Source organism: Bufo bufo, chromosome 8, assembly GCF_905171765.1.
Source record: "Bufo bufo chromosome 8, aBufBuf1.1, whole genome shotgun sequence".
In the NCBI taxonomy this organism is placed as follows: Eukaryota; Metazoa; Chordata; class Amphibia; order Anura; family Bufonidae; genus Bufo; species Bufo bufo.
In genome coordinates, this window is record NC_053396.1 from 140,574,652 (window position 1) to 140,592,339 (window position 17,688).

A 17,688-nucleotide genomic window follows, 5' to 3' on the forward strand; every position below is an offset into this window, starting at 1 on the left:
TATAATGGGAGGAAGATTCTCTTTAAAGGGGTTGTGCAGCACAACAATATTGCTGGCCTATCCTCAGGACAGGTCATCAATATCAGATCGGCAGGGTCTGACATCTGCCACCCCTGCCAACCAGCTGTTTGGAGAGGTAGTGGCGCCCATGCGAGCGATGCTACCAGTAAAAAATGATCTGCGCATCGTCTCGCTTGTAGAAGAAGCACAGTGTAATTACAACTGCTCATCCTATTGAAGTGAATCGGAGTAGCTGTAATTACACTGTACAAGCAAGACAACGTGAAGGTGATTTTGAAGCAGAACATGAGCTACTGCTTCGGCTGATCAACAGGGGTGCCTGTAGTCGGACCGCCGCCAATGTGATATGATGAACTATGCTGGGATAGTCCATCAATACTGCAGTGCTGCTCAACCCCTATAACTCTTACCATATATTACATTCTTCTAGCCAATATAATCCATAGGGTGTAGTATTGTAAAAGTAGTTGTGTTATGCAATGACTGACAGGATATGAATAGTGAGAATTACTTTCCCAAGAAATATTTTCAGAGCAGTTCTCTGGTTTTTAACAATCCTAAATAGTAACATTAGGTAGCTGAGTATGGAATTACGCACAGGAGGAAACTGGGATTGGTTGTTGCAGTTATACGATGTCATTGTAAATGACAAACTAAATACACCTGCACTGAACCAGAATGGAATTTCCTTATGAGAAGAAAGGCCCTACATGGCAGCTCAGACCTAACCATAGACTTCAGTCGTTATTTATTTACCCCAGTAGGGTATGTGCCCCATTCACACCTCACCCCTGCCACACTTCCTTTTTAGAAATGTGCTGAGGACAGCTTAAAAAGGCTATTGGTGACTAAATAAGTTGCAAAGGCATTTAGAAAGTTGAAAAACTTTTTTTTTCTTTTTTTTACTTTTTAATGCCAGAAAAACTGGCATTGGAGGAATGATCACTTCCCCCAAATGTTTTTCAGTAGCTACATTGTGAAAAGTAAGAGTTAATTACAGAGTTATTGCAGAATAATATACTGTAGAAGTGAAGGGAAAAACACACATAGACTGGGACAACAGGATAAATGTACAAATTCTTCCTGTAAATGGAGAATCAGCAATGAACCCTGGCAAACAGTCTGCAATGAGTTATCTTCTGTAGGGCAAGAAAGACAAAGAAAGGAAAGAAGTAATTGGATGCTTCAATTTAGTCTAAATTGTGTACCTAAATGCAGACTGGAACGTTTTAACAGTAATGACATCTATGTCTTCTCCCCAACTGAAACAGCTGTCAGCGGCACTTATATTCAACTCAATGTATTAGCGTTTGGATGTTTGCCAAAGCAATTTGCATTTAGAGAATTACACTTTTACACATGTTAATATTGAAAACGACTAAACAAGTATCATGTGATGAGCTACCTGTAATCTATGCATTTCATTTCTATTAACTGCTCCGACTAATATAATACACAATGTGCTATTTTTCCTCTCAATGTACAAAAAAGTGTACAGTCTTCAGCGCTGCCCATTTGAAGCATGACTACTGCTACAGCTGTGGTAATGGTAATATTGACCTTAGCTCTGTTAGCCATCAGTTGGTAATGATGTGATGATTAGGAAGTTTCTTAGGCATGGTGTTACAAAGTGTACGCATTACTGCATGGTTTTTGTATACACACTCTTTGGGCTGTATGTATTAAGACAATTTGATCCAAAAAGGAGTCTTGACTACATGTTAATAGAGATAGCCTTGCGGTTCGCCAAACATGCGAACATATGGAGATATTTGCGCCCGCCATATTCTTTTACATTGTGAAGAACTTTGACCCATGACACATCCATCAGGTGGTACAGGACAGCCAATTGAGACGTTTCAGCACATGGACATACCCCCTACCTTATAAATAAACAGCAGGGACAGGCTGTTAGGGACACCAAACGCTAGCTAATAGGGCCACAAAAGTCCTTTTAAGCACTAGTATAGGTGTGCTATCGATATGTGTGATACACAGAGGGGTGTGATATACTTATAATATACTTTTATAATGAGTCAAAAACACATAGATCTATATAGTGATCACCTGGAAGTCAGGGGCCTAGGGGCTAGGGGCCTACTAGGGCCATTTTTATATAGGGTAAGGTTCCAGGCGGGGTCGCTCTTATCAGGGCGTGTGGTCTGTGGTTAGGCTATCAGGGCCAGAATAGCACCCCCCTGTAGGGCAATATCAGGGACAGTTCTTTGCCCACCCTGTCCTTCAATACCACATCATCATCCAGCCCAGGGATAGATGTTTTTTTACTTTCCCGCCGGGATTCATAGATGTGCACTGGAACCCCCCGGATTGTGGTAGGACATATGGTTTCTGATTTGGTGCCGCCGAGCACCTGATTTAGTGCCGCCGAGCACTTGTTATTGCCTACCACATCTATGCTTTTTGCTTAACTTTAATAATTAAATTTATTTTCATTTTGAGGGATATCTTTTCCATTCACAGGTCCGCAAAATTTTGCGGAACGGATGCAGAATTATTCATTTTCAATGGGGCCGGAATGTGCTGTCTGCACTTCCGCATCCGTGCTTCCGTTTCCGCAAAAAAATAGAACATGTCCTATTATTGTCTGCAATTTCAGACAAGATTAGGCATTTTCTATTATAGTGCCGGCGATGTGCGGTCTGCAAATTGCGGAATGCACATTGCCGGTGTTCGTGTTTTGCGGATCCGCAAAACACTTAACAGACGTGTGAATGGACCCTCATAGTAACATTATTAAAGGTACGTTTTATCTTTATGTATATTCTAATGGATTGCCTTCCTTGTACAATGTTATAATATACTTTCTATGTTAGAAAGTATATTATAGTACATTTTGTATTGTGCGGCAGTTGTGTGCGGTTCTGCTGCGATGCTGCAGGTATAGAGAGGGACAAGTGTTATAGAACAAATAATTTCTACTGGTGTGATATACCAGTCGTCCCCCAAAAAAAACAGATTGAAGCGGGGTGTCATATACCAATATACTTTCTGGATAGTGCATTTGCGCATGCGCGCAAGCGAAAATTATATTGCCGATATTTCGCATTGAAAAAAATTATGAATGGAGATCGCAAATTCAAATAATACATCTGGTATGTCACTGTCCATGTTATGGGACTATTTGTGCACTTCTAGTAATTATTTCTTGGCTGCAAATATGAGCTGAAGGTTTTTCAGGTTCGCCTGCCATTAAAATGAATGGGACGCGCCGCAAACTTGCGGTTTGCGAACATTTGATCGTGTTCGCGAACCGTTCCGGCAGATGTTCGTCCATCACTACATGTTATGCTAGAGAGGTAGAACTGTCAATCAATATGTTGATTTCTTACTTGACAGAGGTTATTTGAGTCTCCGAGAGTATGATGGTGGCTTAGTTCTTCTACTCTTAAAGCCAATGGGGGAGATTTGTCAAACTGGTATAATGTAGAACTGGATATTTGCCCATAACAAACTAATCAGATTCCAACTTTAAATTTTCACAGCTCCTTTAGAAAATGAAAGGTGGAATCTGATTGGTTGCTATGGGCAACTAAGACAGTTCTACTTTAAACCAGTTTGCATACATACTATACAAAAATCCATCAAGTGACATAATAAGCAATAGCAAAATAGGAAAGAAAGCATTCAGTATGGATACAGAAATGTACTTCTCTCTAAAAGAAGAAATACAGGTTAATACCCATATGTGTCAAGCTAACCAGATGCTGCTACTATAGCTTATTAGTAATTATTTTCATGATCCTGAACAGCTGTGCAACTCTGTTGTTTTTATGCTACCAGGGCTTTTATTGTACCAATGTAGGATTACAGTTTCATTTTTTCACACTCCCAGAAACATTGCCTTAGTTTACAACTAACTACATGCCCTTCTATTGTAAGGTATAAGGTAGTGATATAATTACTCCCTGCCTTTACAGAAACACACATTGGCTACTGATACACTGATCACCTGCTATATTTTGGCTGAGACTGCACAATGAGCTGTTTGTTGCCCATTATGAGATACACAGTCCCTCCTGAGAAAGAAAGGGAGGGAGAGCCATTAATCTGTAAAGATAGCAGACAGAGAAGAAGCATGTGATGTACAGTATACTATTTGTACTTCAGGATATCACACAATAATGATCAATTGATTGGCTGACTCATCATTCTCAATTTTCACAAAAAAAACATCCTGCATTCCCTATGTATTAAGATTCCCTGCCTAGTAGGAGGTGCCTGAGCTTTAAGTTCCTAGTCTCTAGTTACCAGCAAAGGTGTGATTCTCTGTCTGAGTACTCAGTACTGTCTGTACAAACTCTATCCTGACAACCAAATCTGACTTCTACCTGCCTGCTTTGGCCTCCTTCTTGTATTGTCCCATTGCTCTGACCTCAGACTTGTTTCTCAGATTTGTTTGCATGCTGCCTGCCCCAACCTCAGTCCTGTTACCAGACCACGTATATTGCCTGACCCCTCAGTGCTTTGCACTGCTGCCTCTGAACCCTGTGTGTGAGCAACCAACCACACCAGAACTATTCCAAGAGGTAGTGGCCTGGTGGCTCTATTCCTGTATAGGAGTTAATGGGTAAAAACCAGGGGAATACCAGAAAAAATGCCCTTTGAAGTATCCCAAGGCCGGTTAGTTGGTACATTGGGGTCAACAACCCACTGCCTGCAACAATATGTTTAAAAATAAAAAAGCTTTTATTGCATTGACAAATTCTGACACTTATTACTGTGTAAGAGCTCTTTTTTGAGGGGCAATCTATATTTTTTCACGATATCCCTTTGAGGTATTTTTGAACACTTTTTATAAAAAAAATTGAGAAGTGAAGCAATAAAAAACACAGACTTGGGTATGTTGATTTTTTTTTTCTTTTATGGCGTTCATTGTAACAGATAAATACTTTTTATCTTAATTTTAAGATGGGGCGATACTAGTGATTGTTATATTTTTATTTTTAGTTCTAAAATGGGGCAAGGAGGTGATTACAATTTTTTATTCTTTTTCCTTGTTTTATATTTTTAAAAACTTTTTTAACTTTATTTTTTATTTCCACAAGTAATCTGAACATGCAATCACTTATGCCACAGATTGCAATAGTTTCTTATTGCAGTCTATGGCACTAGCACTATGTTCCTTTATTTTACTTTACTATGGCAGGATTGGGAGTCTTCAGAATGATGCTAAAGTAGTAACAGAGAAGCTTCCCTTATCTCCTTGTGTGGGGACAGTGGCCTTTTAATGCTACCAGAGCTTTCAGTGCATGGTATTATCAGAGACTAGTTTCTTTCATTTCTCTCTCTCTCTCTCTCTCTCTCTCTCTCTCTCTCTTTTTCTCTCTCTCTACTTATATATCCTCTGAATATATAAGTAGAGGGCATACACAAAAATATATGTTTTTTATCATTGTGTAAACTAGAATGATAAAAGAGCTTTATTTTGATGCAACAGGCAGATCAATATATTATTTTCAGTGTTCCTTAGTGTCTCTTATTATAAAAAAAAAAGCCTTATTATTTGCATGCACTCTAAAGTTTGCCAAAAGTAGAAGAATATCTTACTTTACTGGGTTACTTTTCAACTTTGTTTTTTCACTGGCCTATAAAAAAAAGAAAATTGAGGTTATTAATCTTTTCATTAAAACGATCTTTTAAACATCATTAGATATGGGCCAAAATGCAGTCCATCAGTCCATATTTATCAATGTGGCACATATTTTACACTATACAACACAGAGTATAGATATCAATTAATAACAAACTAACAGGTTAATACAACATACTACCAAAACATAATCTTTTTTTTATTGTTGATGCACTGAAGGAGATATAAATCCTTTAAACTGAACTTTACTTTCTGCTACGGGATTCAAAGCAAACAGCAGAACATTCCAATAACCCCAAGTCTTTCTAGCAGTACAAACTCCATATGGATACTCCATACAAGGTGAAAAGAAGACACAAGTGTAAAACACGCTTTCATAACCTGGAGATACAGTCTCACCACTGAGTCACTACCCAAAAAAGTATATGACTGGTCCAGCACCAGATGATAAAGTCTGAAACTCTTTATTTCCTCATGGGGAAATAGCTCACAGTCAACACACTGCCCATATAACACACCTTAAAGAGACCAGTCGTGTATGAAGACTTACTGGAAGTACTCAATAGTATGGAGACATATTGGCAATGCTCTATGGCAAATGAATTTCTCCCAAGAAATAGAACCATCTCACCAGTGCCACCTAATGAATGTGGCTCCCTATGAGTCAAGATCCGAGTTTCCAACAAGCATTGGGGTTTGACAAGGCAATATAACCAGAATAGGATGGATATCTAGCCTGGCTATATTTCCATGTCAAATCCCTTCTTGACTTCTATTCAATAGACGGTGCTGGCAAGAAGGTTCTCTTTCTTGGGAGACACCTCTTTTCAAATAACACACCAACATTCCTACCCTTACTTTGCATAAACTTGATCTAATAACCTTTTGCAGACATAGTTTGGAGGAATGCAGGCCCCTCGGTGGAGGGGCATGTGGAAAAAACAATAATGAAAATCACTGTACTCTTATCTTACTTGATCTACCTAGTACAATACTGAATAAAATATATAAGGTGGGAAAATAACTTTTCTCTCTTTTTTGGAAGGATAACACACTACAACACTCTGCTCCCTCTTCTGTGAATTGTGGAGCATTCTAATTGTCTACATTTTATGCACATGGAATGTAGAAGTATTATTAGAAGTATTATAATAGTGATAGTATCACACAAAAATGCAATTTGTGATAGCATGTTTTGAATTTAGTTTTTAGTATTTATCCACTTGATTCCTTAGAAAATCTTTTTTTTTTTTACTAGCATCTGGGACATCATCTTTTACAAACAAAATATTTAAATTATATTTATGGATAAGACTACTATTGTTTTTTATAGCAATCCAAAATGGTGAAGTTTAAAAGAAAAAAACATCAATAAAAATTCTTTCCCTTTCATAGTTCAGTGGCACTTCAATGTAAAGTGATTTTCTTGTAAAGTACTTAAGATCACAAACTGACACTAAAACACTCCGTTATATAAACTGTTTGGGGATGTGGCTGGTGGTCTGCCCAGCTCCTGTTGAAACATATCATAAAATTGCTGTTGCCATTAGCATACTTATTCCTTCCTTGTGACAAGTGATCCCAAGCCATAATAAATGAGCTGCAGAGGTTAATGCTAAAAAATGCAGCCCTGCTCTTTCACGACAAGAAAATCGGACAAAAAAAAAATGATGCTATTATATTGGCAAACTGTATACAAAACTGCAATGTAGACAGAATGAATTAAAGGAGACCACAGATATGATGGTAATACAGCTGATCAGATCTGATAAGGGAATAAAATAATGGATCTACAGTGTCAAGGCTAATCAGTTGGGATCAACAGAAATGTTTCTACTGGTTAGAACATGTATTGGTTTACAATAAAAACATCTCAACAATTCATTTTTATTGTGGACTTGGCCCATCTCAGACATTGATAGCATATCACTAGAATATGCCATCAATGTCAGATAGGTGCATGTCCCACCTTTATCTCCAAAATGGGCCCCACAAAGCGAAGGAGAGCATACCACACATGCACAGTGTGTCCTCCATTCACTGCTATGGGAGCTCTGAAAATTGCCAAGAAAAACGTGTTTGGCTGTTTTCAGAAGTCCCATAGTGGTGAATGTTGAGCACACAACAGATACATGGACCCCACTTAATTCAACAATATTAGACTGCTGGAAATAGCTGAGTCGGCCAACGACTATTTTAGAAAATCATATAGTGTTGAATGGAGATGCGCCAAGTCTGCTCTTGCACAGTGTCCTCTTCTTAATTTCAATGGGCCTGTTCTGGAGATTGGAACGGGTCCCAGAGGTGGGATCCACGCCTATCTGACACTAATGGTATATCCTAGCGATATGCCATCAATGTTTGAAATGGGAATACCCCATTAAGTGTTTCACTTTATTTCTATGACTACCAGGCTACCTTTACAGGCTTATATCTTTTGCAACTCAGCAGAACCCCCATTTCCCCATCATCAGCTGAAAAGTACAGTAGTATTACATGGCTTCTATTGAGATAAATGGTCCAAAATCTTATGCTTTGTTGTGTTGAGTCTGCCAGAGCAGGAACCTCTATGTGAATGCAGGTTCCAAGCAAGAGCCACCACTTCTAAAAGAGTCCATGGAATCTGGTAGTCTTAATGGGACATCTTCTTTAAAGGGGTTTTCTAGGAAGCTACATAAAAAAAAGTCAGAAAAGGTTTGCTCAGCCAACCACTGGCCTTACCCATTATTTGCCTCTGCCAGTGCTTTGCTGAGTGGACCTTTTCTTGCAGTTCTGGTGTGTCAAACTGAGACAGGAAGTGTAGAGCAGTGGGATGAGAGCAGCCTTGGAACAGAAACATAAGGAAACTAGCAAGGTGAGTAATGCTTCAATTTTAACCCTTTCTGACCTGATTTTTATTATTTTTCTCCCTTTTAAAGTAAAGATTAACCAAGTTTAATATAATAGAAAAAATGCAATATGAACAGTTCCTAAGAAAATCTTATGCTCAGAATACCATTTTTAATAGGCAAGGTAAAAAGAACAGCCTGCATTCTATTGATGGCATCAGAACAGTAAGCTACAAGGAATTCCATTTCTTTGTTGCGCTACATGGTATTTATTGAAAAGCCTTTTTTCATCATAACATTTTCTCCATGATAGAAGTCCATGACCACCCTTATCATCAATGCAATACCATTAATGGAGACCTTTTCATACATGAGATTTTATTATATATTATTTTAGGTATTTCAGAGAGTGGAATGGTTGACTTAACCTTACAATAGATAGTGCTGCACTACATTTCGTACCATCTTTTTCTCATCAAGGCTATAAAACAACGATAATTCACTGTTGTAAATAAAGCAACAAAAGGATGATGAGATTCTAAACATAAAACAAGTTCCAAATCTGTATAAGGTTCCTCCACTCCTCCTCCCTTCCTCATAGCTGCAAGCTCTAACCTAGGTTCCCTAGTGGGTAATCACTATCTGGATATGAATGAGTCGGCACCCTAATCTGCTCTTCCTAATCAAATTTTTTGCAGTTCTAGGAGCTGATGAAAATCCTTACAGTACTCTTACCCAAAATGCCGGTTATTAACCAATTGAACATGCAGTTTAATAACAATATCAGCTTTTCTAAGGTTATTGGGGCACAAGGTAGCAACAGCGAGGACATATGGTTATCACTCAACTTGAAAGGCTAGTTATATTTGCTAACGGTAAGAAAGGCCATGTTATGGCCAAATGTTTAAATTAATTTTGTCTTGTGAAACTGTTGAAAAAACAAACACCAAATCATCCAAATTAATACATTTCATGGCCTCTCAGCTTGCCTTAGACATAGAGGCTAGGTCGAGTTTATTGCTGAACCCATTGATCTGTGTACAGTCCATTTATCATTCATGAAAAGAGCCAGTGATCTTCACAGTATATTAGAAGAAACAACTGAGATCATCTGTCAACGGGCCTCTTATTTCTGTTTCCCTCTCCACAGAGACCGCATCTCCTTCGATTCTTCTTGAATTAAAATGTTGCTAAGCAACACAGCTGGGGGCACCGATGGTGGAATAGCTTCAGTCTATCAAACTGTTTAAGCAGCTGGAGTTTTCAGCGGTGATTTTTTTTTTTCCCCCAAACAATCATGCATAATTATGGAACACAAGCCATACTCTAATGCCCCAGAATATCACATATGTTTAATGTAAAGTGGGACAAAAACCTTTTTGAATGCAAATGTGAGGTGAAATGCACTATTATCTTTGCTGGACTCTCTCCAATGGCTTATTTCGAGCTGTCATTTTCCAGAAATTAGTGCACCCGCTAAAGCATCATGGGATGTATTTGTATGGGGCAATCTAGCAGAATAATTCAAAGTGCTGTCATTTAAATCCTTTTGTCTACAACTAAATGGCAATGTCTAGCTTGTTCTTCAAAATTAAAATAAAATATGAAAAAAAAACATTTTAAAAATATATAAAACAGCAAAGATATGCTAAGTTACTATTTACATAATATATGACCAGCAATATATATTTAGTATAAAAAAAGTAATTTATTGAAGGTCATTCTGGGATTTAATTTCTGTACAAATGTTATATATATATATATTTATATGTGTATATATGGAAAAAATTGTTAGTACCCTTCTGTTAAAGAAAGAAAAACCCCCAAGGGTCACTGAAATATCTTAAAACTAACATAAATAATAGTAAATAAACAGAAAAAAATGACTGAAAATCAACTAATGAAACTCGGACATTGCTTTTGAATTGAGGGTTAACAGAATAATTTATAAAACAAACTAATGAAACTGGCCTAGAAAAAAAATGATGGTACCTTTTACTAAATATTTTGTCGCACAGCCTTCTGCAATCAGACTTGTACACATTACCACAGGTATTTTGGGCCACTCCTCGTGAGCGAACTACTCCAGCTTTTTTAGGTTGGAAGAGTGCCTTCTCCAGACTGCATGTTTCAGCTCCTTATATAGATGCTCAATAGGATTTACATCAGGGCTCATAGAAAGCCACTTCAGAATGGTCCAATACTTTGCTCTTAGCCATTATTGGATATTTTAGTTGTGTGTTTTGGGTCATTTTCCTGTTGGAGGACCAATGACATGTGACTGAGATGAAGCTTTATGACACTGGACAGCACATTATGCTCCAGAATGCCTTGATAGTCTAGAGCAGGGTTTCTGAACTCTGGTCCTCGGGCCCCACCTACCAGTCAGGATTTGAGAATATCCCACAGAATTAATACCTGTCTTAAGTCCTGATGCATGGACACTAATTATATCACCTCCTCAATACTAAGGAAATCCTGAAAACATGACTGGTAGGTGGGTCCCAAGGACCACAGTTGAGAAACCCTGGTCTAGAGATTTCATTGTACCCTGCACAGATTCAAGACTCCCTGTGCCAGATTCAGCAATGCAGCCCCAAAAGATAACCGAGACTCCATGTTTCACAGTAGGTACAATGTTCCTTTCTTTATATGCTTCATTTTTTCAGCTGTGAAGATAGAGCTGATGTGACTTGACAAAAACCTCCAGTTTTGTCTCATCTATCCAAAGGACATTTTCCCAGAAGATTTGTGGCTTGTCAATATGCATTTTGGAAAATTCCAGTCTTGCTTTTTCATGATTTGCTTTCAACAGCAGTTTCCTCCTAGGTAGTCTTCTATTAAGTCCACTTTGGCTAAGACAGCAACAGATGGTGCGATTTGTCACTGATGTACCTTGACCTTCACCTCTAATATCTCTTTGGAAGTTCTGGGCTCTTTGGTTACCACTCTTATTATCCTTCTCTTCAATTTCACATCAGTTTTCCTTTTATGGCCATGTCCAGGGAGGTTGGCTACAGTCCAGTAGGCCTTAAACTTCTGAATAATATGTGCAACTGTAGTAAAAGGAACATCAAGCTGTTTGGAGATGGTCTTCTAGCCTTTACCTTTAACATGTTTGTCTATATTTTTTTTTTTAATCTCTTGAGACAACTATCTCCTTTGCTTTCTTTGGTTCACATTCAGGGTGGTACCCCCCATGATATCAAACAGCACAGTCCCTGATTTTCACCCTATAAATAGGCAGACTGAATGATTACCATTTTAAAGCCACCTGTGATGCTAATTACTAGAGATGAGCAAATTTTTCTAAAATTCGATTAGTTGGTTTGCCAAATTTTTGGTAAAAAATACATTTGCGGCGAATTACATTAAAAACAGCTATTTCATGGTTGCTGAGAGCCTTCATAGTGGTGTAGAACACTGTGCCTTGCAGTAACATGCAAGGTAGTCTGCTTTGGTAGTGAAAAAATACTGTGAGTCCCTAAGACATGCAGATGACAGGCGTCGCACTTAGAATCACTGCACACTTCACTTATTTGGGCAGTCACGGGGCCAAAACTGACCAAATAACTCACATATGAACTCAGCCTTACAGGTCAATGGTAGCACCAAGAATAAGCGCACTCCTTTTGCACCGTCGTCAGCTGATTCCACATAGATGTCTACAGAACCTGTTCTATTGAACGCTTATACAAGTAGAGCCCCCCGACAGAGTGGAGAGGGTGTCAGCAGTAAGTTAGCATTGACGTCACTGATTATTTTGCCCTTCCTCTGATCCGTCAGAACAATAACCCCCAAAAAACGCATCCTGTCTGTGAAGCATCTGCCTTCACTCGGTTAGCATTTGGTCAGTAATCCATCAGTATTGCTAATGCCCAAAAAAAGTGGATCCAAAACAGAGATGACACGTGAACGGAATAGTTTCATGTCTTCTGTGTTTTCTACCCACTCCTGCTTTTGGTAACCAAATCACAAACCAATTATTATTTTTTGAACGGGGAGAAAAAAAAACATTTATTTAACAAACAGGATATTAACACACATAAAATACAACACAGAAGGGGCAAAACCACAAGATTTAAAAGACAAAATGGAAAAACAAGTGCTTCCTCAACAAAAATGGATTGACGACCAGTGTCGGGGTGACCACGGGTGTAATACATACGGATCAAAAAATGTATGGGGTTATGGCTGATAACTGGAGGGCAGTCCAGCAAACAAGCCGACTTCAGCTCATTCCTTGATGAGCTGGGTTGCTGATAAGTGGATTCTAAAGTGTCTGAAGAAATGCGAGTAAAGATATTGAAATTAATTGTCCACTTCCTCCAACGTGACCTCGTCCTTTGATTTATGAATATTATTCCATAAAGTCTTGAAGTCCTCTGCGTGGATGGCATAAGAAATGTCCCTGCGAGGTTCGACGAGCACACAGAAAACAAGCTCTGTGGCTGACACTGATCCAGATACGTCCTACCCGGTCCACATTGCTGCTAGCCACATAAAGTCCTGAGAACTGATCACCAGCTTACCGAAACAATAGTCAAAGTTTCTTTGGAACCATGTCCCTATGATAGCCGTGAGTGCCTCAGAGCCATTAAACAGGAAGAGTGGGAGGCAAATAATTGTCTTTGGTAACACCTCCAATAGATCGTCCTCTGTGTACGTCCCACAGAACCAACTTGTCCACACAATCCAATCCTTTGTGCTTGCTCTCATTCTGGTGTATGAGAAATAATACATCGGTGTCACGCAGAGTCCATTGTTTTTGAAGGAGCAAAGCAGCCTTTGCCAGATCAAGACTTTCCTTTAAGGGGTGCACTGCGGGATTTTTCTTTTAGACAAGCTTCGCAATGCAGACCGTTTACGTGCAGAGGTCAAGCTTCCAGGAGGATACCTCGAGCTGTGAAAATGACTTCTCCTTCGGTGACCTCTTTCTTGGGGGTTAACACCCCATCAGTTGGTGTTTGCATATCCTTGCGATAAATGATGTTCCCGTTCACTGACTGTAAACAGAGATCTTGACAGACAAATGTATCAACCTCTCCCGCCATCTTTCTAGGTGCCACGTCTCCAGTCCCCTGACCAGCCAGATTTACCAGCATCTGTTCCAGGACATGAAGCAGTGGAATTACATCGTTCATCTCGTAGTCCTGGCGACTGACAAATAACGTGGCCTCCTCATAGGGCCTGATAAAACGGCAGGTGTCACGCATGAGCTGCCATTGGCTGACATTGAAGTTACACAGGGGACTACTCCTGTCCGCTTGGATCATCAAGAAATCATTGATGGCCTTTCTTTGTTTGTACAGTCGGTCCAACATATGGAGGGTGGAATTCCAATGGGTGGAAACGTCGCATATCAGCCTATGTTGGGGGATGCCATTCTGCTGCTACAGCTCAAGGAGGGTGTGCTTTGTGGTGTATGGGTGGCTGAAATGCATGCAAAGTTTCCTGGCCATTTTTAGGATGTCTTGCAGATGGGTGGAAGACTTCAGGAACCGCTTGACAACCAGATTGAACACGTGCGCCATGCAGGGCGCATGGCTCAGCGATCCTTGACGCAGCGCCGACACCAGGTTCTTCACCTTGTCGGTCATGATGGTTCCGATTTTCAGTTGTCGTGGAGAAAGCCATCAGTCGATTTCTTGCTGAAGGACACGAGCAGTTCGTCCCCTGTGTGACTCCTTTTTCCCAGGCAAACCAGGTGCAGAACAGCATGAGAGTGATGAGAGGGGACGCACATGGCTTGCATACACTACATGCCTCCAACATAATTCTTGGATCTCTACATAAAAATAATGTATTTGGTGTAAATCACAAGAGGGGCATATTTGGAGATATTGACTTCACAAGAGATGCAGAGCAGCGGAGTTTACTTTGAAATATAAAATTTCTGCGTAATTCAGCCCTTACAGCAAAAGGAGGCGTACAGTCACCCATCAATTTTCCCAAAAAAAGCCTGTTTCACATAACACATTTCACCACTACGTAATTCGGCTCATACCGCAAAAGGTGGTGTGCAATCACCCATAAATAAAAAAAATAAAACCTGTGTCACATAAAGAATTTCACCACTAAGTAAGTCGTTCCATAACGCAAAAGGACGTGTACCACCCATACATTTTCAAAAAAGAGCTAGTTTTACATAAAGAATTTCACCACTAAGTAAGTCGTTCCATACCGCAAAAGGAGGTGTACATTCACCCATACATTTTAAAAAAAAAAGCCAGTGTCACATAAAAAATTTCACCACTAAGTAAGTCGTTCCATACCGCAAAAGGAGGTGTACATTTACCCATACATTTTCCGGAAAAAAGCCAGTGTCACATAAAGAATTTCACCAGTAAGTCACTCCACACCACAAAAGGAGGTGTACATTTACCCATACTTTTTCAAAAAAAAGCGAGTGTCACATAAAGAATTTCACTACTAAATACTTCAGTCCATACCACAAAATTAGGTGTAAATTCATCAATACATTTTATTTAAAAAAGCCAGTGTCACATAAAGAATTTCACCACTAAGTAAGTCGTTCCATACCGCAAAAGGAGGTGTACATTCACCCATACATTTTACAAAAATAAGCCAGTGTCACATAAATAATTTCACCACTAAATAAGTTGTTCCATACCCTAAAAGATGGTGTACATTCACCCATACATTTTCCCAAAAAAAGCCAGTGTCACATAAAAAATGTTGCCACAAAAAGGGCTTTACCACATATATCTGCACCACTGAATGGCAAGTAGGCCCTTAATTAAGAGGGGTCACACATGGCTTGCATACACTACATGCCTCCAACAAAATTCTTGGATCTCTACATGAAAATATTGTATTAGCTGTAAATCGCGAGACGGGCATTGCTGGAGACATTGGCTCCACAAGAGAAACAGAGCAGCGGAGTTCAGCCATCTCTATTTGCTTCCCTACTGCTCCTGAATTAAAATTGGGGCAACCAGCTTCAGCTTCCTGATGTGTATGCCCACGGTGTCCTTTTGTTATTGCTTTGCACAGGGAGCAAGATTGTAACGCACAATTCTGATGGAATTCCTGATTTTAAGAAACTGGACTTGGACTACAAAGCAGAGGCTCTCCTATCATGTCTTGTATGCTGTGGAGATCAAATGCAGACGGAGCAGATAAAAACACATACATTTTTTCTTACTTAGTGCAGCTGCTTGATTTAATTTTGAATAGATGGTGAAGGCAAAGTCTGCTCGTGTGTTGTCATCAGCGCTTTCATTATGTTTACTGCAGGACCAACAACAACATCATTCGGGCCATTCCGCAAAAGGAGGTGTACAATCACCCATCAATTTTCCCGCTGACATATTGGTTGAAATAAAAATTTTCACCAAAGAAAGGATAAGGAATTTGGTTCATACAGAAGAAAGTCTACTATCACCCATCAATTCTCCCCAAAAAACTGCTTCCCATAAAAAACTTCACCACTACGTAATTCAGTCCATACCGCAAAAGGAGGTGTACAATCAATCATCAATTTTCCCGAAGAAAACATGGTTAAAATAAAAAATGTCACGAATGAAAGGATAATGGAATTTGTTTCATACAGAAGAAAGTCTACTATCACCCATCAATATTCCCAAAAAAGCCTGTTTCACATAAAAAAATTTACCACTACGTAATTCGGTCGATCCCGCGAAAAAAGTGCTTCAGCACATATGACTGCACCGCTGAACGGCAATTAGGCTACATTTTTTTTCTATTTTTACACAAAAGGCTTTTCAACAGATAAGTACAACGATGAAAGGCGAATATATTTGTATTTTGCCAGTAATACACTGCAAACTGGGCTGTAAAATATATTACTGCACCGCTTAACGGCAATTAGGCCCTAATTTTTTTATATTTTTACACAAAAGGCTTTTCAACAGATAAGTGCAACAATCAAAGGCGAATATATTTGTATTTCGCTACTAATACATGGCAAACTGTGTGCTATAATATATCTCACTGCACAGCTGAACGGCAATTAGGCCCAAATTTTTTTCTATTTTTACACAAAAGGCTTTACAACAGAAAAGTACAACCATGAACGGCAAATATTTTTGTATTTTGCAAGTAATTGTTAGCCCAGCGGTCCGTGTCGGCGCTGCTGCCCCTAACCGCGATCAAGCGCGCCGGTCTCCCTCTTTCCCTGCTGTCAAGAGCGGGCAGCAGATAGCTTAACTATGGTATCTGTGTTCCATGCCAGTTTCCTTCCTGCTGGAAACTTGTACTGGTGTTTGAACTTGCACAGGTGTGTCTCTCTCCACCTATGAAGCAGCACATACACGCCCTCTGTCTCACCAGACTATGGCTCTATTGCAGCAGGTATTTAAAGGCACTTCCTACTACAGGAAGAGCAACCTCATAATTTTAGCTTGTCTATCTCCAAGTACTACCGGACCTTGTTTATTGAACTCCTGGACTTTGACTGTTTGCCGCCTGCCTCTGACCTCGGACTTCGTTTATGAACTTTGCCTAAAGTATCTCACTGCACCGCTGAACAGCAATTTGGCCCACATTTTTAAACAAAAGGCTTTTTAACAGATAAGTACAACCATGAACGGCAAATATATTTGTATTTCGCAAGTAATATATGGCAGACTGGGCTGTAAAATATCTCTCTGCACCGCAGAACGGCAATTAGGCCCTAATTTTTTTCAATTTTTACACAAAAGGCTTTTTAACAGATAAGTGCAACTATGAAAGGCGAATATATTTGTATTTCGCCAAGAATACACTGCAAACTGACCTGTAAAATATCTCACTGCACCGCTAAACGGCAATTAGGCCTTCATTTTTTTATATTTTCACACAAAAGGCTTTTCAACAGATAAGTGCAACGATGAAATGCGAATATATTTGTATTTCCCTACTAATACACAGCAAACTGGGCTGTAAAATATCTCACTGCACTGCTGAAAGGCAATTAGGCCCTAATTTTTTTCTATTTTTACACAAAAGGCTTTTCAACAGATAAGTACCACCATGAACGGCAAATATATTTGTATTTCGCAAGTAATACACGGCAAACTGGGCTGTAAAATATCTCACTGCACCGCAGAACAGCAATTAGGCCCTAATTTTTTTCTATTTTTACACAAAAGGCTTTTCAACAGATAAGTGCAACGATGAAAAGCTAATATATTTGTATTTCGCCACTAATACCCGGCAAACTGGGCTGTAAAATATCTCACTGCACCGCTGAAGAGCAATTAG

At 39.3% G+C, this 17,688-nt stretch overlaps 1 protein-coding gene across 1 annotated transcript in view; it reads right to left on the reverse strand.

Moving 5' to 3' along the window:
- The window catches only part of AFF2 (AF4/FMR2 family member 2), a 628,447-nt gene that overhangs the window by 111,904 nt on the left and 498,855 nt on the right, over nucleotides 1-17,688 (reverse strand). Inside the window, 1 exon segment of the mRNA XM_040442199.1 lies at nucleotides 5,590-5,627. Within this exon segment, the coding sequence (XP_040298133.1) occupies nucleotides 5,590-5,627 (38 nt within the window).